Below are 25,574 nucleotides of genomic sequence, written 5' to 3' on the forward strand. Positions count from 1 at the left end.
GAGTCGGGGGCCCAGACTACTAAGCCTACTGACTGATCAGACTACCCTGCTACAGGAACTTCTTCTCTCTGCTGCACCTCATGATTGTCAAAAAGAAGTTTGTGGAAAAACAAATAGAAAAATAGAAATTGCCATACTGGATCAGACCCATATCCAACTAGCCCAGTATCTTGTTTCCAACAATAAATGTGCAGGAAGCCTCCTTCTTCATAGTAGTTAGGGACCAGCTTAACCCCCAAAGTTTGAGGTTTAATATTGCTACCAAACTTTTGTTAGCATTAAATACTATAAGTATTGTTATACTGGAAAACTTCTAGGTTTAGAGTAAGCCTAAAAGACAATTCCTGTCTGAAGGAATTTGCAATCTCAGGTCCTGATCTTGAAAGTTCAATATAGGAATTCCCTATTGCCTTTATGGAGCCCTCTTCATGTCAATTATTAGTACACTGAAATTACAGTGTGATTATCAAATGCGTGTACTTAACCTTATGTGGACAGGATTTTGTTCTAGTTACTTGTATCCAAGTATAACCTCAGTCTAATTACAGTGTATTATGTATATCGTATAAAACTGAGAGGTACTAATACAAATGATGCTAATACTAAACCCATTCATTCATGCAGTTAACCATCCAGTCATATGAATAGTAAGAAGATGGATACTTTTTTAAAAAATCGGGGGGGGTATTTAATTTTTTAAAAATCTAAATTAATGTTTTTTAAAAATGAATGATTTAAAATTAAATTAGAAATGCTGACAATATATAAGGCCTAAACCTAATGTAATATATTACAATCATTCACATATAATAAATAATGTTAATATTAAGCAGTACATGTTTATTGCTGAAGTTCTAAAAAGTGTCAAACCATTAAGCTGGTGGAAGTCACTGGCTAATACCTGGAACCAGTTTGTTAAGTGCTAAATGAGCTTTCGACAGAAGTAGTTTCTTCTGTAGGTGCAGAGAGAATATTTTCTTCATTTCCATTTATTCAGCTACCTTAGTCAATGAAATTAATACGGAGTTAAAAAAGTAGGAATGATTTTTTTCCTCTTTCAATTTATAAATAAAAACTAAGTGTGAAAGGATGAGATCTACTAGTTCTAAAAACTTGAACAGGGTTAACTAAAACAATCCATTCAATTTACTACCTACAGATAATACGTCCTTTGTTTAATAAATAAATGCAAAACGTGTTTTAATACTTTCCCCCTTATATATCCTTCAAATTTAAGGTAGTTTCATTTAACTAATAAAAATGTTTTTGCATTTTTTAATTGAATTTCAATTTTTATCCCAATAGAGCTAGATAAATCACAAATAAAAAATTAATCACTTAGTAAATAATGTATCATTCATCACTTTCTATTAAAAATATGAATAAATGCATATTTAGCTACATAATTGCTTAAATAGATTTGTATATAGTGTACTGTCCTGGTTAGCAAAAACTAACCACAGTATAGCTATGTTGTAATTGCATTGTAACTATAGTGCAGTTACAATCCCCAAATAAGGTATAATCTAAACGCAAAGAGAGATCTAGTTTAATTTAGATCTTAAACTAGACCAGCAACAAAATGCTCAAATAAAATTCAGGCAAATGTGCTAGAAACAAATACAGTATACCTTGTGGGGCTAGAATACTGTAAGTGTAATGTAGTACTATTATGCAAGCTTAGTTTTTCAGTAAAGATATATTAAATCTAGCAGTGTCCTCATACGTTTGTCAGTGGGGTTTACAACTATAACGTTGGCACCACTCCAAAGGCTTCACCTTTTGACACTTCCCTAGTGATGCCATATCCCTTAAGATTGTGTTCATTGCTGATTTGAATATCATCATTATACAGTTCCTAGTGCTTCATGTGCACACTTATGGAGTATTCTGTGAGGAAAAATATCAAGAAGTGAAGATAACAATGTGTTGTCAGACTGCTGACAAAAGGACTAATCACTACATGGACACCCAGGAAGATTAAGGAGATTTAGGAGGGGTGAGGGAGTGGAGCTGCAAGATCATCATTAGCAAAAAGCATCTGGAAAACAGAATGGGGCCAGGAGTACTCATTTTATGGAATATAATCCCATAAACTAGGAAGGAGCCAGCTGCCAGTGGTAAATCTGCCATTTAGGTCATTTGTCAGAAAAATTAGTATATAAAATCCAACTGAAATAAATTCATCTTTATTCCAATTCTGTACAGCACTTGTAGCAGATTACAATATTGCATTGCATTTTTATCTTCCAAAATAAATATGCCTGAGGAGTCAATTGTTCCAGTGCACCAGTGCAGTGTGTTTTCCAGTAGAGGCACTGTTGTGATAATTGGGCCTACAAATTTACCGTAATTGTGAGTTCAACTGTAAAAAGTGAATGTAAATTCATGAGATGTCACAGTAACCTATAGCAACAAATGTTGATGGGAAACAGTGCAAAAGTGAGACAGAAAAACTGCATTAGTACAAACAAAATGGCCTACTGATATTATTCCAGGACTATGTTGAGATCATGCCTGGCAAACAAGACCAGTACAGAACTGGAAATTAATTAACCAAAACAAGTGTGTTGGAAATTAGGCCTAACTGTTGACCAAATATTGAGGGGAAGGTACTTTTCACCCATCAGTCTTCCTGAAAAAGAGAGCTGGGTGGGGGAGGAATATCGACTGGAATAAGCCTCACCATCATGGCTGCCACGCCCACCATTTCCTTTGACTCCAGACTTTGTCTCAGTCCTGAGAGATGTTCTGACCTGATGACACTGCCACCTCAACCAGCTCCAGCTAAATCCCACATATTACCAAGGATGTGAAAATTTGTCTCTTTCCCCCACCCTAATGTACCCTTTTTCTTTCCTTACTTATTTCTTCTCTATCCTCCCTCTCCACAATTTTTCCTTCTGTTTAGTAAGAGTCTGAGCAAGACTGCATATTTTGCAACATTGCTGTGAGCCTGTGATTAAGAAGAGGTAGTATGATGTCCTGTCCCTTCAAATGTTTGATCATTCTGTGCTACCCCTTCGCCAGTGAAAAGACTGTTTAGCTTTGGTTTCAGTTTTGCCACCAGAACAATAAAGTCTCCACAGCAGAGATGCTGTGCTTAAATCACTTCCTGCTGTATCTGTATCCTTCTCTTCTGTGTCCAAACATAACATACTGGTGATGAGGAATTTATATCCCTGTCATAAACAGATAAGAAAAGTTAATAGCACAGAAGTACTTTATATCTCTTTGACTGTAAAGGGTTAACAAGTTCAGTAAACCTGGCTGCCACCTGACCAGAGGACCAATCAGAGGCCAGGATACTTTCAAATCTTGAGGGAGGGAAGTTTTTGTGCTGTGCTGTTAGTTTTGGTTGTTGTTCACTCTGGGGGCTCAGAAGGATCAGACGTGCAACGAGGTTTCTCTCCAGTCTCTCCAATACAGGCTCTTATAAGTTCAGACTAGTAAGTACTAGGTAGATAAAGCGAGTTAGGCTTACAGTAGTTTGTCAAGCATCTCCATCAAAGAACATTTCACAGCTACCTTCATTCTTAGAGCTACTTTATCACTATGGTAAATTTTGAACTAATATGGCAACAGTATTGGCACCTTTACATGAACTGTTACAAGCAAAGTAAAAATGGAAATTGACTAAACAGTGTGTGTGTGCACATTTGGGGAAGCAAAAAAACCCTGTTGACCTCAGCCAACAATTTGATGCCTCACTACATCTGTAACTTTTTTGACTTGTGCTGTTTCACTATAGAAAGTGGATTCAGTTCTTTCTGACATTTTTCTTGATGGCAGAGAGAAACCAATTGCCTTCATCACCTCTGAGTAGAACTATACAAAAATAGAGCAAGAAACTCGCAGCATTATATTCAGAATTTGGAAGTTCTGAACCTATCTGTATGTATTGTACACATCTTACCTTGTTGGTGGATCACCACCCATTAATTTTAGGTTTTGGACTGAAATACAGGTGAACATTAAGGCTCTGACTATACGATTCAATTCCATAAAGGGACTCAACATGGCAATGCTGATGGACTGTCACTCCTGCCATGCCCAAGCACCCACCAACCGAAAGAAACTTCAAAGTGTTATCTCAATTTGATGGATAGGTTACCCATCACCAGCACAGATATCAATGAATAAACTGTTGAGGATAATGTGCTTTCTCTTGTGTTGGGACAAGTACTACATGGTACGTCATATCATAAGAATCCCCAGTTCATATAGTTCATGTCACATTAATGTGAATTATCTGTGGCTCAAGGTTGCATTTTATGGGGAATGCAAGTCATCATTCCAAATCACTTTAATCTCTGGTTTTAGATGCTCTGCATGAAGGTATTTTTGGCACCGTACAGAGGAAGGCCATCACCTCAAGTCATACCTGGTAGCTGGGTTTCAACAAAGACATTGAGAGGAAGACAAAGTGCTGTACTATGTGTCAGCAAATTCAGCATGATCCTGGCCCAGCTCATCTACATGTTTGATTATGGCCTCCGACTCCTTGGACATATATTCAAGTCATATACTTGCCATGCCATAAGCAGGTGTATGTTTTGGTCATAGGCAATGCCCATTCAAAATGGCCAGAAGTTTTTAGAATGACTTTTACTACAGCTACCAAGACTATTGGACATCTTTGTACCTTGTTTAGCCAATTTGGTTTACCATTACAGTTGATGAGTGTCAATGGATCTCAGTTCTATTCAGTGGGATTTCAGATGTTACTAGCTTCAAAAGGAATTCAGCTCATATTCTCTGCTCCATATCATCCTGCTACAAACAGACTTTGTACAGACACTTAAGCAGCCTTAAGAGCTAACCAGTCTATTTTAAGTCATCAGTACAAATTGGAAAAATGCTTTTTTGGTCTACAGGAATACACCACATGCTACTTTCAGCTTCACCTCTTTTCTTGAAGCAATCTTGCGTACCTGCTGGGCCTGCTATATTCTGATGTTGCGTCACATGTAGCCAAATTCCAAGCTATGCACATTGATTGACATAGAATCATAGACTTTAAGGCCAGAAAGAACCAATATGATCATCTAGTCTGACCTCCTGCACAATGCAGGCCACAGATTCTCACCCACCCACTCCTGTATCAAACCTGTGTCTGAGCAATTGAAGTCCTCAAATCATGGTTTAAAGACTTCAAGGTGCAGAGAATCTTCCAGCAAGTGACCCGGGCCCCATGCTGCAGAGGAAGGTGAAAACCCCTCAGGGCTTCTGCCAATCTGCCCTGGAGGAAAATTCCTTCCCAACCCCAAATATGGTGATCAGCTAAACCCTGAGCATGTGAGCAAGACTCACCAGCCAGACACCCAGGAAAGAATTCTCTGTAGTAACTCAGATCCCATCCCATCTAACATTCCATCACAAGCCATTGGGCACATTTACCACTAGTACTCAAAGACGAATTAATTGCCAGAATTAGGCTATCCCATCATATCATCCCCTCCATAAACTTATCAAGCTTAGTCTTGAAGCCAGATATATCTTTTGCCCCCACTACTCTCCTTGGAAGGCTGTTCCAGAACTTCACTCCTCTGATAGATAGAAACCATTGTCTAATTTTAAGTCTAAACTTCTTGATAGCCAGTTTATATCCATTTGTTCTTGTGTCCAGATTGGTACTGAGCTTAAAATAATTCCTTTCCCTCCCTGGTATTTACATTTACATGAAACCTGTCATTATTCTTTTCAAGTAGAAGACTTTGTGTGGACTTGTAACTACAGTTGTGGAGTAAAACTGGTACCTGGAGAACTTGTAAAATGCATCGCAGCTGTTTCGTTCATTATGAAACTATCCAACGGTACTTTATGGAAATAGCATATGTATCGGTTGCAGCCTTGACAAGTACTAGAGTGCAGGGATGTTCCAGTAGGATTTTCTGTTCCTGTAATCAAACCTCATTCTGTTACAACTCCTAATTTTGATGACTTGGTGGTAGAAACTTGGGTACCAGACCCAGCTGATTCCTTATCACCGTTTTTTCCTGTTGTTCAGGACACTGCCACACCATCAACACCACATTATTCCAGCAGAGGTCAAAAGCCAGTGGTTTGCCTGAACTGGTAAATTGTTTCGTGAGTTGCTATTCCAGGGCAGCATAATCCCCTGCTATTTATGAGTCTGCTGCAGTCCACCTACAACATTTAGTTAGGTTATACAGTGCTTTATGTTAGCCATGTAAATGATAATGTATATATGTTTGGAAAGTATTTTAAAGGAGGATGGAGGAATGTGTTGTCCTGTCACTTTAAATGTTTGGTTGCTCTGTACTGCCCTCTCCCAGTGAAAATCCTCACTTTAGTTTTGTTTCAGTTTTGCTGCCAGAACAATAAAATCTCCGCAGCAGAGAGCTGTGCTTAAATCGGTTCCTTCTGTGTCCAACTTGTTCTCTGCTGGGACCAAATATAAAAGGCAGCTAAAAGCAATGTCCTGAACAGCCCAGTGCTGGTACCAGTTTGCCAAGACTCGGAGTGGCTGATATGACCAAGTGCTGTGTTTTTCCAGCAGTGAGGTTGCAAGTCAGAGTCAATGCCAGAGACAGAAGTTGCATTTTCTAACTTTGCTGTTCTTTTCTCTCCCCTTGTGTGTGTCTGTCTTCTTGAGTCTTTGTAGGCAATGGGATTGGACTTTAGAATTAACAATAGCAACAATATCTCCAGCCATTTCAACTAACTTCTTTTACCACACCCCCACACACACCCGTTGTGTTACCATCTTTTATAACATCTATAAGACCATCAGACAAGGAGGTATTCCTTCTCAAAACTTTCTCCAGCTAAAGAGAAGGGGAACAAAGGATGTTGTTAAATGAAAACCTTATTTAATACTTTACATTTCAAATGCTTTACTGTTTTTCTGTATCTTTATTAAAAAGATGTAAAAGATTTTAATGGTATGCTTGCCATAATACTAAGCAATCTCTGTATGCCGGAATCTTGTTGGACAGCAAATGGGTTACATTGATATCTTTGGGCCCCTATAGACCATCTAAATGAATACAACAGCGCCTAGAGTTCAAATCAAGGCAGTTTGTCAAGCTATTAACATGCTATTGGGGATACTCAGAGCTGTGAACCATCATGTTACCTCTCTGCCTCAGAAAAAAGTGAAAATTACTGGCAATTAGATGATGTGTCAGCTTACTGCCAGACCAGTCATTCTTTCTCACCAACAAACTTCTCAAGGCTCTCCTGGCCCAGACCTCACCAAGCATGTCACAATCAGTGAACTCCAGTCCTTGAACTCCCTGGAGATGTTTCTCTGCAATGCACAGTCTCTAACACTCTGCATTCACAGCAGATATTAACTTTGTTGCTCTTTTATATAATCAGCTCCTCACAGTTTATTAATTTAATAGAGGTAAATAAACCCTTCATTTCAAATACAGCATTGAGTTAATTATAGTAAATGATAATAAATAAAAATAAAACAACTTTACTAACAAAAGACCATGGATTAAGTGATAACAAGAAAAAGAGATAAAGGTTGAGAGGGTTACAAGCAAATAAAAGTGAAAACATCTAAAACTGTAAAACTTAAATCTAGCGAGATACAGCAAAGAGCAGCAAAGAGTCCTGTGGCACCTTATAGACTAACAGACATATGGGAGCATGAGCTTTCGTGGGTGAATACCCACTTAGTTAGATGCAAGAGTCTTGAGTCTTGTTCAAGATTATTTCTTTTATCCACAATCTCATTTTCCAGCTTTTTACTAGTCAGCCTGGCCAGGATCCATCACAGAGACCAAATCACTTGGTTCCTTTGTCTCCTAAGGTGAAGGATAAAGTGGAGTTTCTGACTCTGTTCCTTATGTCCCCAATGGAATTGCTTTGTCTTGCAAGTAAGGAAAGTCTCCTGGGGATTCAGTCTCTAGTGTTTCTCTGGGGTGCAAGATAACTTCCACTCATTTAGCTTAATAGTTTTGTTTACTGTTAATAAGTACATTGAGGTAAATCCACATTCCTTTTTCTAGGACAGACCTGTTTATACCTTTACCTAGGCTAGGCTTTCTGGTCTTAAACATATTCTAGCAACAACATACAGAGGGAATTAATAACGTCACCTATAAAATTAACATATGCATTGTACAACTATATTAATAACCAGTGAGTTATTAGCTTTCATGTGATACCTCACAAGGCATTTTTGTACAAATACTGAAGCAGTGTGTAACATGTGCATATAGAGTTTGCTTTGGGTCACAGTCATATTAGTACTTCTCTGGATACCCTAATTGGTTTCAGCAGAATTTAATAGTTTTTTAAAATGTTGCTAGCCCTTATAGTTATGAAGATTGCCATACAGAGGCCCATTTGTGGTTCAGTACTCTGCATCAGCAGCTCTTGTCAGGCCTGACACAATGTTTTCATAATTTGTATCTAAAATATATCTCATAGGGTATAATTGGAAAACTAATAACTTATTGATTATTAATATTCTTGTAAGTGTATGGACAGAATGTGCACAGAGAGTTCTGAATATGTGCTGAAATTATCCTGTTAAAATGTGTTCGGAAAGCAATGCATAAACCCAATCTGCAAAGGAATGTGTGTTTGCTTGTCATCAGGCAAAGACAACGAAGACACATTTAAACCTGATGTACTACAGTGGCACAACTGGATCGGTGCAGCTGCATTGATGTAGCACTCTAGTGTAGACTTGCCCTTACAATCCTGCCTTCCCCAATATCATAATGAATTAATTTCCCTTACTCAAGAACTAACTTACATCAGACATTAGTGTCATCTAAAAGCAGCAAAGAATCCTGTGGCACCTTATAGACTAACAGACGTTTTGGAGCATGAGCTTTCGTGGGTGAATACCCACTTCCTCAGATGTCATCTAGTGCTCATTTGCCAAGACCCTCAGTCTAATGGGCACAAATACATGCTGGCTTATAGACAGTGGGTCTCATTACCTCAGAGGTAATGATGTAGGAGGATGCACAAAGCAACAATGGAGCAGAGGTCTCTAAGGATCTATGGACCCTCTACAGAAGAAGGAAGCTGTCAATTCTACTCTAAAGTGTGTCTAGTGGGTACCCAAATCCACTCATAGATTCTGTGCTTCTGGCTGGGGCTGGGACTTGGTGGTGGGCAGAAACTGGCAGTCCTTCTGCACTGATATGAGTCTCTCTTCTCTTGGCCTGTCACTTTCCCTGAAATCCTAAAAGTGGTGCTTGGGGCCTTCAGTACCTTGGGTCAGCAGCAGGAAATGGGGCTTGCAAGATGAGCCAAGAGCTCTGTTTGTGCCCTTTGTTTTCCTCCCTGTCTCTTTCCCAAACTTCAGTGTTGCCTCTCAACATCCCTTTTCTCCCCCTCCCCTTTGGAAAAAGTCATTGGCTATGGATTGGTTGAAAAAGGTCTCTTGGTGACCTTTTCCCACTTCCATTACTTTATATAGTATATTCTAAAGAGGTGAGCTCTCATTAGTCTACACTAGAGCAGTTTAGAGTCAAACACAGTGCTGCCATTTTGGGGGACATTTTTGTTCTTGGATTCACAGTCATAAGAGGTATTGCATTTACACGCCCCTTTGGCTCTGCAGGAGATGAGTTGGGCTCACTAACAAATGGTAAAATACAAGTAAAATCCTGAACTCTGTAAGTAGAATTGTCTCAGACCAGAGTACATTCTTCCCTGGGAGCAAAGGCTTCACCCATTGCCCAAACTCTTCCTTTCAAGGGACTATTTCCTAAACAAAGGATATCTTTCAGCCCCTTCCATGGGATTAACAGCTTGGGTTTGGCAGGTATTTTCCCTCCTTTCCAAGGAAGTCTTTCCTCTCCTGACTGATGGCAGGGTACATACACCATAATCACAAGTCCACTATTCAGAAATGCATAACTTCTGGACAAGGACACTAAATGAATGAAAGCCTCATTGCTTCTTGTATACAATATGAAAAGCCCGCTTGACATAAACCCCATTCAAAAACAACACATCAGTTATGTTCACAGGTGAACCAGTATCTGTTTTAACCAAATATGCAAAAGCTGTTCCTCTAAATGGCATAACTAGTGCAATTCTTTCCATTAGTTTGAAATATTTTCACATCTCTGGGAAACAACCGTTGTTATGTTTGTTTTTATTTCAGGCAAATAGAAGCACATGAAATAAAAATGCAATCACAGTAAAATCCCCTAATTATATGCATTATTCCTGAATAAGCAAATGTCAAGGGCATAATTTGACCATAATATAAATGATGATTGACTATCAAGGTTGACTACAGAACATAGCTTCAGGTAAAGCATCTGCCTCCAACTATTAACTGGAAAGGAGATGGAGAGGGTTTTGCTTGTAACTAATAAGTAAGAATAACAACACTTATTGGTAAAGTATAAGATCTAATAGTTTAATAATTGGTACACATTAGTTTTATCACTAATGCTATAATTATATCTGTTTTCATAAATTCATGCAACAACATGGTTTCATAAAACACCGATGCACAATTTACTTGAGTAGGCATAATATACTCTATAGCACATCCTTTGAGGGAGAGACATGGAATCAGGGCTAAAATACCTGATCAGCACAGATATTTGGTGACTGTGCCATTACTGACTTTCCCCATTACTGAGGAGAAAATCCAATTACGTGGCATCAGAAAGAAGCTGGATTGAATGTTTAAAATATGAGGAAATAACGTAAGAACAGCAGCTGAGGTTTGGACTAAGTAATGTGCTGTGGATCAGATTCAGTTTTAATATCACAGAATGAAGGGGTGGGGAAAACATATACAAATATGTGAGACAGAGGTTGGAGAATTACTCATGCTTTCAATATCGATGGTCACGTCTCTAGAAAAAGGTTTAGGCATCAGGTTGGACAAGCTCAATGGAAACATCCTTTGAATGCACATAGATGGTTTAAAAACAGATGTTAGGTTGTATTAAGAAAGAGATTAAGAATAGCACAGAAAGTATTATACCACCATTATATAACCACTGGTATTCCGTCACCCGGAATACTATGTTCTAATTCTAGTCAGCACATCACATAAAAGGATATAGCGAAATTTAAAAGGTCAGATGAAGAGCAATAAAAATGGTCAGAGATCTGGAAAGAATGCCACTGAAGAGAGATTAATAAAAAGGACTATATAGTTTAGAGAGGAGGAGAAAAAGATATGCGTTATATACAATAACGAATGATATAGAGAAGTCCAGGTGGGCACTCCTATTTACTCTCTCAGTCTGTACAAGAAAAAGGGAAAAAAATAAGCCTGAGTTCTATTCCTCCAGTTCCAATGACTATTCAAGTATTTTATACAAAGTCAAACACTTTCAACAGAAGAGACTGCATTTCCTTCTATAAATAGCACTAAAAACATAAATTGAGTCCACTTGGACAGTGTTAAAGTAAGGGAAAATACATTGTCTGCCAGAGTTTGTAAAAAGAATCTGTTACTCATATATTGAAGGATCTTCCCTGAAACTCACCCCACAGACTTGTCCACTGATGCATATATAGATCATGTACACACATAATTCACATTCTGAATTTAAGAGAAAAGGCCAACTCAATCCATACCATATATTTATCTTCAGTCAAACTGATACAGGCACATTAGCATAGTATGTTACTGCTGGTACAATCTCATAAAATGATGAATATGAAAGAGAATGACTTTTGAAATAGTGCTAATTATTTATATACCTTATGATTTATATGGAATAAATCTGAATATCAGACCCCTGAACATAAATCTGAATGTCAGATGTATGCATAACACTATCGAGAACCTAATTCTTTATAAGAATATCCCTCCCAGTAATCTGTGTCTGCCTGGGTGATAATTCTGCCTTTTAGACATAGATCAAGCCTTGCTGGCAGTACATATATTCTTCCTTTTTTAAACATCTCACTGGTTACAGAGGCTAATGCCAACTTAGTGTGACTACAGTAATGGCACACTTTAGTTTAAACTTCACTTTGCATTTTCCCAGCCAAAATGGGAAGAGGACCAAGATAAGTGGCATCATCAGAAATATACCTGAATTATCAGCAGTAACTTTCAAATTATAAATTTCTGGAGCATGATAAATAAAAAGATTAGCTAGCTAAATTGCCAATAAGGTAATGGCTGGAAGTGATAACTCATTCTGCCATATTATTTTTGAGTATCAATATATCGTAAACAGGCATGGCCGCCCAGAGGATTCGGGGGCCTGGGGCAAAGTAATTTCGGGGGCCCCTTCCATAAACTAGTTTTCAAGTGTATTTACTTGTAAAGTTTGAGTGAGGTATATACAGAACATCTGCTAGAGTGCAATAGTATAATGATTTTAGTTTGGGATGGCCATGCTATTTATAAGACTATAGAGCAGTGGTGGGCAATATGTGGCCCATCAGGCTAATCCACTGGCGGGCTGCAAGCCAGTTTGTTTACTTTGACTGTCCACAGGTACAGCCACTCACAGCTCCCAGTGGCTGTGGTTCACCGTTCCTGGCCAATGGGAGCTGCAGGAAGAGGTGCAGGCCGCAGGGACGTGCTGGCCACTGCTTCCCACAGCTCCCATTGGCCAGGAACAGGGAACTAAGGCCACTGGGAGCTGTGGGCAGCTGTGGTCAATGTAAACAAACTGTCTCGCGGCCCGCCAGTGGATTACCCTGACAGGCCACGTGCAGCCTGCGGGCTGCAGGTTGCCCATCACTGCTATAGATAATACATGATCCTTGCCTTCAGAGCTTACAATCCAAACAGATAAAGGATGTGGGATGGAATAAAATACATCAATAAATGCCTAGGGTGGAGTTCGGCAGCCATCTTACTAGGTTGTGTATGACGAAGTGAGTATCACCCATGAAAACTTATGCTCCAATACATCTGTTAGTCTACAAGGTGCCACAGGACTCTTTGTTGTGTTTTACAGATCCAGACTAACACAGCTATCCCTCTGATAGGTTCAGAATGTTTGTTTTGGATTCTTTTTTAATACCCCCTTTCCCAACCACATCTCATCTGTCTTGTTGCCACAGGCTCCCAGCTTACTCCATTGCTATCTATTGTGTCCTTCCACCTGTCCCTGCTGAACCCACATTACAGATTTAGGGATGAATGATAACAAAAAAGCAATTGAAATGGTGCCCATGTTAGTAGCATAGATCTTCAGCTGTACACTCAATTAGCACGTGTATAAATAGCAGTGTAAATGGTGAGCCAAGGCTTAGGGAAGTAGATTACAGTAGAATACCCTACCCACTTGAAACTTAAGGTTGTCATAAACAGATAGTTAAGGGTTAATGTCTCTTTTACTTGTAAAGGGTTAGCAAACAGGGAACCAAAAACACCTGACCAGAGGACCAATCAGGAAACAAGATACTTTCAAATCTCAAGTATCAGAGGGTAGCCGTGTTAGTCTGGATCTGTAAAAGCAGCAAAGAATCCTGTGGCACCTTATAGACTAACAGACGTTTTGGAGCATGAGCTTTCGTGGGTGAATACCCACTTCCTCAGATGCATGTAATGGAAATATCCAGGGGCAGGTATATATATGTGTGCTAGCAAGCAAGCTAGAGATAACGAGGTCAGTTCAATCAGGGAGGATGAGGCCCTGTTCTAGCAGTTGAGGTGTGAAAACCAAGAGAGGAGAAACTGGTTCTGTAATTAGCAAGCCATTCACAGTCTTTGTTCAATCCTGAGCTGATGGTGTCAAATTTGCAGATGAACTGAAGCTCAGCAGTTTCTCTTTGAAGTCTGGTCCTGAAGTTTTTTTGCTGCAGGATGGCCACCTTAAGGTCTGCTATAGTGTGGCCAGGGAGGTTGAAGTGCTCTCCTACAGGTTTTTGTATATTGCCATTCCTAATGTCTGATTTGTGTCCATTTATCCTTTTCCGTAGAGACTGTCCAGTTTGGCCGATGTACATAGCAGAGGGGCATTGCTGGCATATGATGGCCTATATTACATTGGTGGATGTGCAGGTGAATGAACCAGTGATGGTGTGGCTGATCTGGTTAGGTCCTGTGATGGTGTCGCTGGTGTAGATATGTGGGCAGAGTTGGCATCGAGGTTTGTTGCATGGATTGGTTCCTGAGCTAGAGTTATTATGGTGTGGTGTGCAGTTACTGGTGAGAATATGTTTCAGGTTGGCAGGTTGTCATATTCTCACCAGTAACTGCACACCACATGCAACAAACCTCGATGCCAACTCTGCCCACATATCTACACCAGCGACACCATCACAGGACCTAACCAGATCAGCCACACCATCACTGGTTCATTCACCTGCACATCCACCAATGTAATATACGCCATCATATGCCAGCAATGCCCCTCTGCTATGTACATCGGCCAAACTGGACAGTCTCTACGGAAAAGGATAAATGGACACAAATCAGACATTAGGAATGGCAATATACAAAAACCTGTAGGAGAGCACTTCAACCTCCCTGGCCACACTATAGCAGACCTTAAGGTGGCCATCCTGCAGCAAAAAAACTTCAGGACCAGACTTCAAAGAGAAACTGCTGAGCTTCAGTTCATCTGCAAATTTGACACCATCAGCTCAGGATTGAACAAAGACTGTGAATGGCTTGCCAATTACAGAACCAGTTTCTCCTCTCTTGGTTTTCACACCTCAACTGCTAGAACAGGGCCTCATCCTCCTTGATTGAACTGACCTCGTTATCTCTAGCTTGCTTGCTAGCACACATATATATACCTGCCCCTGGATATTTCCATTACATGCATCTGAGGAAGTGGGTATTCACCCACGAAAGCTCATGCTCCAAAACGTCTGTTAGTCTATAAGGTGCCACAGGATTCTTTGCTGCTCTTTCAAATCTCAGTGGAGGAAAGCCTTTGTTTGTGTTTTTTGGGTTTTGCTTTGTTCTCTCTGGGTCCTGAAAGGACTAGACGTGCAACCAGGTTTCTTGCCAATCTCCCTGCTACCGTCTCTTATATATTCAGAATAGTGAGTATTCAGTAGAAAGGCGGTTATAGTTTGATTGTTTTCTGTATTTGCAAATGTGTAGTTTGCTGAAAGTATTTATAATTGTATTTTGCTGGTGGGAGGGGCTTCTCTCTAGTGTCTATAAACTGAAAGACCCTGTAACTTTTACCATCTAAATTACAGAGACAACTTTTACTTTTTTTTCTTTCTTTTTATTAAAAGTTTTGCTTTTAAAGACCTGTTTGATTTTTTCCCCTTGTTGAGTCTCAAGGGAATTGAGCCTGTACTTAACAGGGAAGGAGAAGGGAGGGGAGAAGGGTGGAATCCCTTTGTTTTAGATTCATGGAGCTTGAATCTGACTATCTCTCCAGGATAGCCCAGGGAGGGAAAGCCTGAGAAGGAGGAGGAAAGGGGGAATCTCTTTGTTTAGATTCACGGAGCTTGAATCTGTCTATCTCTCCAGGATAACCCAGGGAGGGGACCCCTGGGAGCGGGAGAGAAGGGGGGGAACCAACCTGATTTCTCTGTGTTGTGATTCAAGGAGTTTGAATCACGGTGATCTCCTAGTGTACCCAAGCGGGAAAGATCTGAGAGGAAGAAAGGAGGGAGGGGGAATGGTTTATTTCCCTTTGTTGTAAGACTCAAGGGGTTTGGGTCTTGGGGGTCCCCTGGGAAGGTTTTGGGGGGACCAGAGTTTACCAGACACTCCAAGTCCTGGTTGGTGGCAGCACTACAGAATCTAAGCTGGTAATTAAGCTTAGAGGAATTCCTGCTGGTACCCCAACTTTTGGACTCTAAGGTTCAGATTGGGGAAATATACCATGACAAAGGTATATATCCTGGAAGGCTCTCTACATCCCAAGCTGTACCTCCCACGTCTACATTGCTATTTCCAGCATTGTACTGTCCTGCTGCCAGAGCCTTTCCCACTTAAGTGAAAGGCTCCACCAACGGGGAAAGACTCTGGAAGGGGAGAGGCAGAGAGGAAAGACTCTGGCAGCACTCCCCTGACAAAATCTTTTTTTGCTGCTCTGAAAGGCTCAGGCAATAGGGAGCTGCCAGCCACTTTTCTGCTGCCTCTCCCCACAAGAGCATTTCACTGCCACTTGTAGCTACACATACCCTACACACCACTGGTAGCGTAGAAAAGGTCTTAGTGTTCAAAGGAAGGGGGGGCTGCAGGGGAGGCAGAATGCTTACGATGTAAAACCTGCCCCAAAATCACTGGCAATTCCTGCCATTCTCCCTCACTGTCCACATATGTTATAAAGAAAGAGGGTGCTGTGGTATAAAGATATTATCAGCGTGCATTTTGGATGATCATTTTAGTGACAAAGCCACAACTGAGTTATGCTGGTCATCCCAAATGAGTGCAATAGAATCACAGAATCTTAGCAATGTAGGGCTGGAAGGGACCTCAAAAGGACGTCTAGTCCAGCATTCTCCACTGAAGCAGGACAAAGAATACCTAGACCATCCCTGTTCTTAAAACCTCCAATGGCGGGGATTCTACAAACTTCCTTGAAAGACTATTCCAAAGCTTAACTATTTTTAAAGTTAGAAATTATACCTAACTTTAATCTCTCTTGCTGAAGCTTAGGACGATCACTACTTGTCCTATCTTCAGTGGACAGGAGAACAAATGATTACTGTCCACTTTATAATAACCCTTAATGTATTGGAAGACTTATCAGATTCCCCTCTCAGTCTTATTTTCTCAAGACTAAACACACAGTTTTTTAAATCTTTCCTCACGTTATGTTTTCTAAACCTTTGATAATTTTAGTCGTTCTCCTTTGGACTCTCTCCAGTTCATCTATATCCAATTACCTCCTGTCTTACTCTGCTTAATACATCCTAGAGTGATAGTTGTCTTTTTCACAACTGTATCATGTTGTTGGTTCATTTCAATTTGTGATCCATTATAACTCTCAGTTCCTTTACAGCAATAATACTGCCTAGCCAGTTATTCCCAATTTTGTATTTGTGCATTTGATTTTTCCTTTGAACATTAGTATTTTGCACTTGTCTTTATTGAACTTCATCTTACTGATTTCAATCCAAGTCTCCAATTTCTCAAGTTATTTTTTAATTCTAATGCTGCCCTCCAAAGTGCTTGCAGCCCTCCCCCCCCCACTCCAGGTTGGTATCATCTGCAAATTTTATGAGCATAATCTCTTCTCCAGTATCCAAGTCATTAATGAAAATACTTGTCTAGCACTGGATGCAGAACCAATCCCTGCAGGACTTCACTATAAATGTCCCACCAGTTTGACAGTGAACCATTGATAACTATACTGCATACCATCTTTCAACCAGCTGTGCACCCATCTTATATTAATTTAATCTAGGCCACATTTGCCTAGTTTTCTTATGAGAATGTCATATGGGATTGCATCCAAAACCTTATTAAAAACAAGATATATCACCATAAAAAGTGTATATCATAGAATCAGAAGGGACCTCAGGAGGTCATCTAGTCCAACCCCCTGCTCAAAGCAGGACCAATGCCCAGACAGATTTTTTTTACCCCAGTTCCCTAAATGGCCCCCTCAAGGACTGAACTCATAACCCTGTGTTTAGCAGGCCAATGCTCAAACCACTGAGCTATCCCTCCATACACCACCATATTATGGTCCCATATGACACATACATTACAGAAAAATAGGATATATGTATATACCCTGGCTGCCTGTAAAGCCTTAGCTACTATGGTCCTGATTCTTGGTTAGACTAAGGGCTTGGCTACATTTGAGAGTTAGAGCGCATTAAAGCAGCCCTGGGCACCCTAACTCATGGCCTGTCCACATTAGCAAGGCACTTAGAGTACTCTGACTCCAGGGCTAGAGCGCTCCTGGTAATCCACCTCAGCGAGAAGCACAACACTTGGTGTGCCTCACGTGAAACGCCCGGGTGTCAGTGTGAATGAGGTGTTGCATTACTGTGCTCTAATCGGCCTCCAGAAACATCCTATAATCCCCATAAGTCAAGTGGTCACTCTTGTCATTGTTTTGGAATCTCCGCAGGAATGTGGATATCAAAGCAGACCATTGTGAGAGAGGCAGGCAAGGGGGAAGGGGGAAACTGCTGCTGTCTGAACTTACAAGACAGCATGCTGACATGCTCTCAGCCCCCCCAAAACCCACTCTTTCTCCTCCCACATACACACAACACACTCCCTGTCACACTCCACCCCATCCCTCTCATTTGAAAAGCACATTGCAGACATTTGGATGCTGGGATAGCTACCACAATGCACTGCTCTCTGTGGCTGCTGCAAGTGCCACAAATGTGGCCATGCCAGTGCGCTTGCAGCTGTCAGTGTGGACAGACTGCAGCGCTTTCCCTACTGCACTCTACAAAGGTTGGTTTAACGGACAGCGCTCTAAATTTGCAACTGTAGCCATGCCCCAAGGCTCCTCCTTTATGCCACCCTGGCAACTAAAAGGATTCACAAATTGCAGAGTCAGAAGTTTCAACTTATACAAAGTATGCGGCTTGGTTTTGATAGTCATCTAAACTGAGGAACTAATATCAACAATAGTTAAAACATATGAGGTTCACAAACACGAAAAGAGAACGACATTAAGGAATGATAATTATATTATCCGGGAATACACCACTTATTCTGCTATTTTCATTAATAGCAAAAGGTAAAAAGAAATGGTATATATAAAAATAGAAACAGACAGCAGTGCCAATGTGCCTATAAACAACATTGTTTATACAACCTGGAGCCAAATACTAAGGCTTTCACTACTGACTGCATTTTAATATTGACGATTACAGAATGAGACTGATTTTAGAAGAGTTATGGCCTTAAATTCAGAGACAGTATTCAATATCATCTTCCTTTCCCAGTCAGGCACCACAAGAATTGTTATGTCCTCCAAAAAGTGGAAGGCCTGAAATCATAGAAAAGGCTTTTTGTAGCACAGCCCCTGATAACATTAACACCCTGGCCCTACTCCACTGCCAAACCCAAGTAGTTTTGCAATTTTCTGAAATCAAAAAGCAGCTTTGGATTTTTAACTTACCATTTCTTTAAGTGTGATTAATAAGGCTGTATCCAAGACTCTTCTGTGGTCTGAAGCAACCCTCTACCATTCACTGAAGTCCAGTTTGTAAAAGGGTCATTTTATGTACTCAGAATTCCACAAGGATTTTTTCTGTGTTTCTGCACTGAACTATTTGAAACAATAACCTCTGTGTCCCTTGTTCTGTTCCAGGCCCCTCAACCTCTACTGCCTTCAGTACCTCCTCAGCTTGCTCACACTGCAGCAGGAGCTTAGGCCAAAATACCTCCATAGACCATTCCAAGAGGCAGGGCCGTAGCAACAAAGAACGTGGCCCCCTCCGAACATATGTCCGGGGCCCCTTACAATGCAGAAACTGGAATGCAGTATTTATTTTATACAATATACAGGGTTCATATTATGTATACATAGGCCTACAGTGTACATGTATTCCGTATTTACGCAAAGCGCTTCTTTCGAGCCTTGTTCTCCACAAACTGGTTAATGAATGCGTCATAGTCCAGAGATCTGGCAATCTTGTTTTCGATTGAGATAACTGCAAGCGCAGAAAGCCTGTCATCTGTCATGGTTGAGCGCAGGATATTCTTGATCAGTTTCATTCTGCTGAAGCTCCTTTCAGCACCAGCGACAGTAACTGGTGTGGTCAGAAGACTTCTGATGCAAATGCAAAGATTCGGATCGAATATATCTCCTGAAGGCTGTTCTTGTATATGTACGTTAAAAAATTATTTGCCGTGACAAGTCCTTTCTCTTTCTCGATGACATAAATAAAACGATTCAATTCCATTATGAGTTCATTGGCATCAACGTCTCCCATTTTTCTGTCAAAATTTTTGCTGTGATTCTCCAGTTCATTTTCTCTGTGACACTGCTTCAGGCTGTTAGCATTGTACAGAAATCCAAACAACTTATACCACTCCACGAGTTGGTCAAATCGCGACGAAACAGAAGATATGGCCTGATCAGTGAGAACAAGAAAGAACTGCGATTTGAATTTTTCTTCGGCAGAAAGACAACTCGAATCATCAGCACATTCGTAATCAAACATTCTCTTCTTACGTCGCACCCTGGTTTCTGGAAACACCTGCTCAATACCCATATGCTCTGCTATTTCACGTGCATTTGTGACCACAGAGTTATATCCTGTATTTCGATAGTCTTCCAAAAACTTCATTGTAGCACCGACTTCTGCCTGCAGTACGTCAATTGACACATCTGGTGACTGAATTAATTTGCTGGTTTTATTGACGTGAAATAGTATATCGTACCACGGGTACACAGTCAGAACAAAAGGCCACGTAGTAACATGGTCTAAAAGCGCACCAGCTTCTGTTGCTGTATTGCCATCTTTCTTTTCGAGCGCATATTCTCGCAAAGATGACAAAGCATTGCACAATTCTTCAAGGTGATAACGCAATGGCTTCACAGCATCGCTTCTCGACTCCCAACGAGTGTCCGATAACCCTTTAACAGATATTAGCATATGTTCTTGAAGTATATCCCAACGTGAAGGTGAAGAAGAAAAGATAACGTATATTCTGTTAATCAGACCGAAAAAGCCAACGGCATATTTCGATGACTTTGCCGCGTTTGAGATCACAAGATTCCAAGTGTGAGCTCCACATGGTACATACAAGGCACGGTCATTTATTTCTAGCATGCGGACTTGAACTCCTTTATTCTTTCCTCTCATATTTGCGGCGTTATCATAAGCTTGACCTCTCATGTCAGCAATGTCTATTCCTAAGTTGTTTGCCTTTTCAAGAAACGCTTCCAATAAGCCCTCGCCAGTTGTATCATGAACATTAAGAAAACCAACAAATGCGTCACGAATATTGACACCATCTTCACCGTTGCATTCAACAAAGCGTAACACCCCAGACATCTGTTCTTCATGTGACACGTCGGGAGTACAGTCCAAAATAACTGAATAATATTTTGCTTTTTTAAGCTGCGCTATGTTGGCCTCTTGAATGTTACTGGCAACAAGTTGAATCAGCTCGTTTTGGATCTGTGGACTGAGGTACTGAACATGTGTCTCTGCCTTCTTAATCCTCTGTAAAAGTTCGCTGAGGACAGTATCATACTTTGCAAGCAATTCAAACAGTCCAAAAAAGTTGCCATTCGAAGGATCGCCAAGCTTTTCATTACTTCCTCGAAATGCCAAGTTTCTTTCGAACAAGAAAATAAAGACATCAACCATGCGTTTGACAACATTTCTCCAGAAATCTCCTTCTTTCAGAAAAGCCTGCAATTCAAGTTGGTCAATAGATGTACGGCTTACTATGCCTGACCGAAGGTCAAACCATTTCACCATACAGTCTTGATGACCTTTGCTTGTTTCATGCTGCTGAAGTCTTTTTGACAGTGCTTTCCAAGCAGATGTTCCACGACGTAGCGGTATGTCGCCAGTGCCAAATAATTTACAACAAAAACAAAAAATGGCATCTTTCTGAACTGAGTACATTAACCATGAACGTCTTATTTTCTAGCCATTTGCCATGGTTCGATAGAAATGAGTACTTGTGAACCTCCGTCTTTCCTCGTTAAATGGAAATTCGTAACTTTCATTCTGCTGTGGTGGGCCACGTGCAACAATGTCACACACTTGCCTGTCAAATATTATAGACGGCCAATCTCCTGGATCATCAGTCAGTGGTTCAGATTCAGATACTTCTTTCCCGGCAGCAGCTGGAATATCTGTCACAGTTTGTTTGGTAGAACAACTGGCTTCACCTTCGACCTCACTTGAAGCACTTCTGGATACTTCTGGATACGATTCGTCGCTGCTAGCACTGTCCGTTTCATGTGCCTGTACCTGTACGTTGGATTGCAGCGCAAAATATGTTGACAACTTTGGAATTTTCTCAAGTTCCTTCTCGGCATCTTTTGCTGCCTTTCGTTTACTAGCTCCGCTCTTATACATTCTCTTAGACATCACAAAGCATGCTTCTGCATTGGAAACGATAAAAAACTAAACAACTAAATTAATAACATTTATCCGCCGACTGCCATTATGAATGCAAATACACATTCTTTGAATGGGTCCAATTAAAATTCGAAACTGACCGACAGACAACTGATGTAGCCAATAGCATTATGATGTATCATAATGACTTCACGGTTTTGTCAGTAAAACCGACATGGATTGTGCAATAGCGTCAATAAATGTCACTTACCTAGTTATACCCTACATTTTTTTTGCCACTTTTAGGGGCCCCCTTCCTTGCGGGGCCCCCTCCGGTTGGAGGGTACGGAGGGCGCTCGCTACACCTCTGCCAAGAGGAAGCATTTCCCAGATTAGTTTCTGGAGAGGGTAAACAAGTCTATTCCAGTAACAAAGAGAGGAGGACTTGTGGCTAGAAGAAAGGTATGCCGAAGTAGGACAGGGTTTCAGCACAGGAGTAGGCACTTGCTTTGCAGTTCCTGGAACAGGAATGGCAGCTAAGGGAGGAGAACTGAGCTCAGCAGAAACAGCTGTTTGAGTGGCTCATATCACTAATGACCACAAGATAGCAGCTTCTGCTGCATCACTCACACCATGACCTGACTCCTCTGCACACTACCCTGTGCTGCAGTCCAGAAGCAGCTTGGAAGACTCAATGGCTGGGTAGCACATACAATTGTGTGCCAGGAGTGGGCAGGGCAACCTCACCCCCTTCAGCCCTCCATATTGATCCTTCTCCTCTGTGGATGCCTCCACCCTCTTTCCAAAGTGCCATGAGCCTGGTAAATGGGGAGAGAAGAACAAGGAGAACGGATGGAAAGATGACGTGCCACAATCAGGGCTGGCTTTAGGCCTGTTCCACCAATTCCTCTGAATTGGGCCCCGCGCCCAGTGAGAATCCCTTCCCTGGCTAGAGGCATCTTCTTAATTTTTATTCACCTGGTGTAGCTCCGGGTCTTCAGTGGCACTTCGGCAGCGGGTCCTTCGCTTGCTCTGGGTCCTCAGCAGCACTTTGGCGATGGATCCTTCAGTGCCATCGAAGACCTGGAGCAAGTGAAGGACCAGCTGCCGAAGTGCCGTCGAAGACTTGGAGAACCGCCCAGTGAGTACAAGTCCCACATGTTTTTTTACGTGTGTTTTTTGTTGTTGTTGTTTTTTAGTCATCCCTGCCGGGGCCCCGTTAAAACTGTTCGAATTGGGTTCCGGACATCCTAAAGCTGGCCCTGGCCACAATAGGGGGTTTCTGTCATGTACAGGGTTTCACTGTTTGCACTTGTTCAAGCACTTCCTGAAATGTTTCAATGTTGTCAAATCTGCATTTTTCATACACAAAAAATTTGTCAAAAAAAATTTGCCCAGCTCTAGCCAGGAGCCATCTTTCCCCTCTATTGATCAAGCTGCCATGATCCAAACACCTCCCATCAGCCTTTCTTATGTCTCCTTCTGATGGATGTGCAGGTTTCTAAGTCAATTCGGATAACCCTTGAAACTTTGGATGCTTATCCAAACCTTTTTCTGAGCCTTGGTTGGAAATGTCACAAGAACAGGATTTACAAAGATATTTCGTGTATCTCCCATTTCCAATTAAGTCAGAATAGCTTATCTCACAGGATTTCAAGGCTTCTGGCCAGGACTGGAATTGGAATCAAGAAATGCAGAGACCCACCCAGTTGTTCTGAACCTGAAAAAATGTTTGGTTCAAAGGGCTTACTGAAGGCTTATGAAATGTATTGTAAACGTCTATCTAGTAGAGGGAGCTGCTGAGGGAGAAGAAGACACATAAAATTATATTCAATACATACTGAGTTATCCATATATTGAATATTAATAAAATCAATAGATGGGGCAGGTTAGTGTGAAGACTGTGGAGAAAAAGGGTGCACTTACAGACATTGCTCAATTTTACTGTATCAATAAAAATAGTTTGAAGCTTAGTGCAAAGAGAAATATACTGCCAATATTTAATTCCTCCTAACATGCAATCAGAAGGTCCGATACTGTGAGTAGTCCAGGTACAAAATTCCTATTGAACTCAATGGACATTCTAGCATGGAGTACTTGCAAGACTAGACACAAAGAGACATTACAGACACTAACAGCACATTAGACAATCAATTCCAACACACTTTCCCCCCATAAATTTGAAGCCAAAATATCATCTCAGTGCTTCATGTAGCATTATACTTCAGCTGGGAGTCATTGTGATTTCTACTAAACCTGTTCTACACATCTCAGACCTTCACTTTGTTGGTTCCATCTGAAATAACCCATTAAGTGTATAGTAATAGAAATGCTACCCGATAGCCTCAATAGGTGGGGAAACTCAATGGGACTGGTTGTGAAAGGGGATAGTCCCAGCAGACAGTGAGGAGCTAATTAGGAGACATTTCTTGAGAGGGATATGCAATAGATTCTTGGCCAACTTCAGAGGGACGGGTGCCAATTTGTCAGATTTCTGCAGTTCTATTCAAAACTGGCTCCCCAAGAGGAGTGCTAGGTTTTATTCCCTAGATCTTGAGATTTAATCTGGAATGAGGGCTATGTGGAGCCTCTCAGCACTGTTCTGGCTGCACCACCCTACTGAATTGGAACTAGGAATGGAAATCTGGCCTGACAGATGCTGCATGTCTAACCAATCGCTCATGGGGGGGAGGAGGGAATTTTTTCCTCCCATAGGTCAAGGACCAGGGAGTATTTTGCCTTCCTAGGAGTGCCTTCAAGCCACAGTGGTTTAAGAAGGAATGTGCTCCGTATCTAACTGAGGCATGGCAATGTAAGGTTTTTTAGTTTTAAGAAACAGGAATGGCCCTAGCAAAAATCTTTGCCTTTCCAGTAAAAATACACATTAAAGGTGTTCTTGATTGTTTGCATGTCCCAGTCCCCATTTTGAACTCCATGTCAGTGGGGGGCAGGGGAAAGAGTTGGAGGGGAGCCGTGCCATTGGCATACAATCTGTCATTAGCAGATACACACTGCTAGCTGGGGCTTCTCATAACTTCTGCATCGGTTCATATTGCTGAAATCCTTCCCATTACGTATTAATGAACATTAATACAGATCCAGAAACTTACCAGGCTTACAGCCACATTGGAACTTATTAAATGCCTGGTATAGCAGAGTATGAACAATGGGTGGGGAGCAGTCTCCGCCCTGTGTTAAAGTTAAATAAAATCATGGCCTGCTGCTTAAATCCATCCATGTGTCTGTCCTCATGTTGCCACTGTGTCTGTATCAAGTGCTGTATGCCTTCTGTATTTTCAAGAACAGTATCACATTTGGCCACAACAGCTTCTGAGGCAAAGGAAATAAATCATTCTCTTTCCTTAGCTCATCATAAGCCTGCTGACCACTCCAACTACACCCTACAAAATAAATTAATAAATCCATAGACCTCAGGAGTGATTTTCAAAGGCACAAATGTCAGTTGCCTGTGTAACTACCATTGACAGTAATAGGAGTAATTGAAAGTCAATGGGAACTAAGTGCATAACTGTCATTTGCGCATTTGAAAATCCCTTGTTTACCCTTTGCTTTGTAAATACCTAGAGGCAAAGCCCAGCCTGTGATATGTGGCTGTGTGTTGAGAAGGAGAATGGAGGTCTGAATGCTTCTCACTCCTCACAAGCAGTAGAATCCCTAGTTAGGGATCAGGAGACTAAGAGGAACCCAGCTTC

At 41.0% G+C, this 25,574-nt stretch overlaps 1 protein-coding gene across 8 annotated transcripts in view; it reads right to left on the minus strand.

Annotated features, from left to right (window-relative positions):
* CTNNA3 (catenin alpha 3) overlaps positions 1-25,574 on the minus strand; it is a 941,808-nt gene that overhangs the window by 273,188 nt on the left and 643,046 nt on the right. The window contains exon 11 of one of the 8 annotated variants that reach the window (XM_050958308.1): positions 7,715-7,784. The exons of the other annotated variants lie outside the window; for them this stretch is intronic. Coding sequence (XP_050814265.1) covers positions 7,728-7,784 — 57 coding nt within the window. The 3' untranslated portion in view covers positions 7,715-7,727. Of the gene's footprint in view, positions 1-7,714; positions 7,785-25,574 lie in introns of those variants that run through there. 8 annotated transcript variants of the gene reach the window in all.

The sequence above is a fragment of the Gopherus flavomarginatus genome, chromosome 6, assembly GCF_025201925.1.
Source record: "Gopherus flavomarginatus isolate rGopFla2 chromosome 6, rGopFla2.mat.asm, whole genome shotgun sequence".
In the NCBI taxonomy this organism is placed as follows: domain Eukaryota; kingdom Metazoa; phylum Chordata; order Testudines; family Testudinidae; genus Gopherus; species Gopherus flavomarginatus.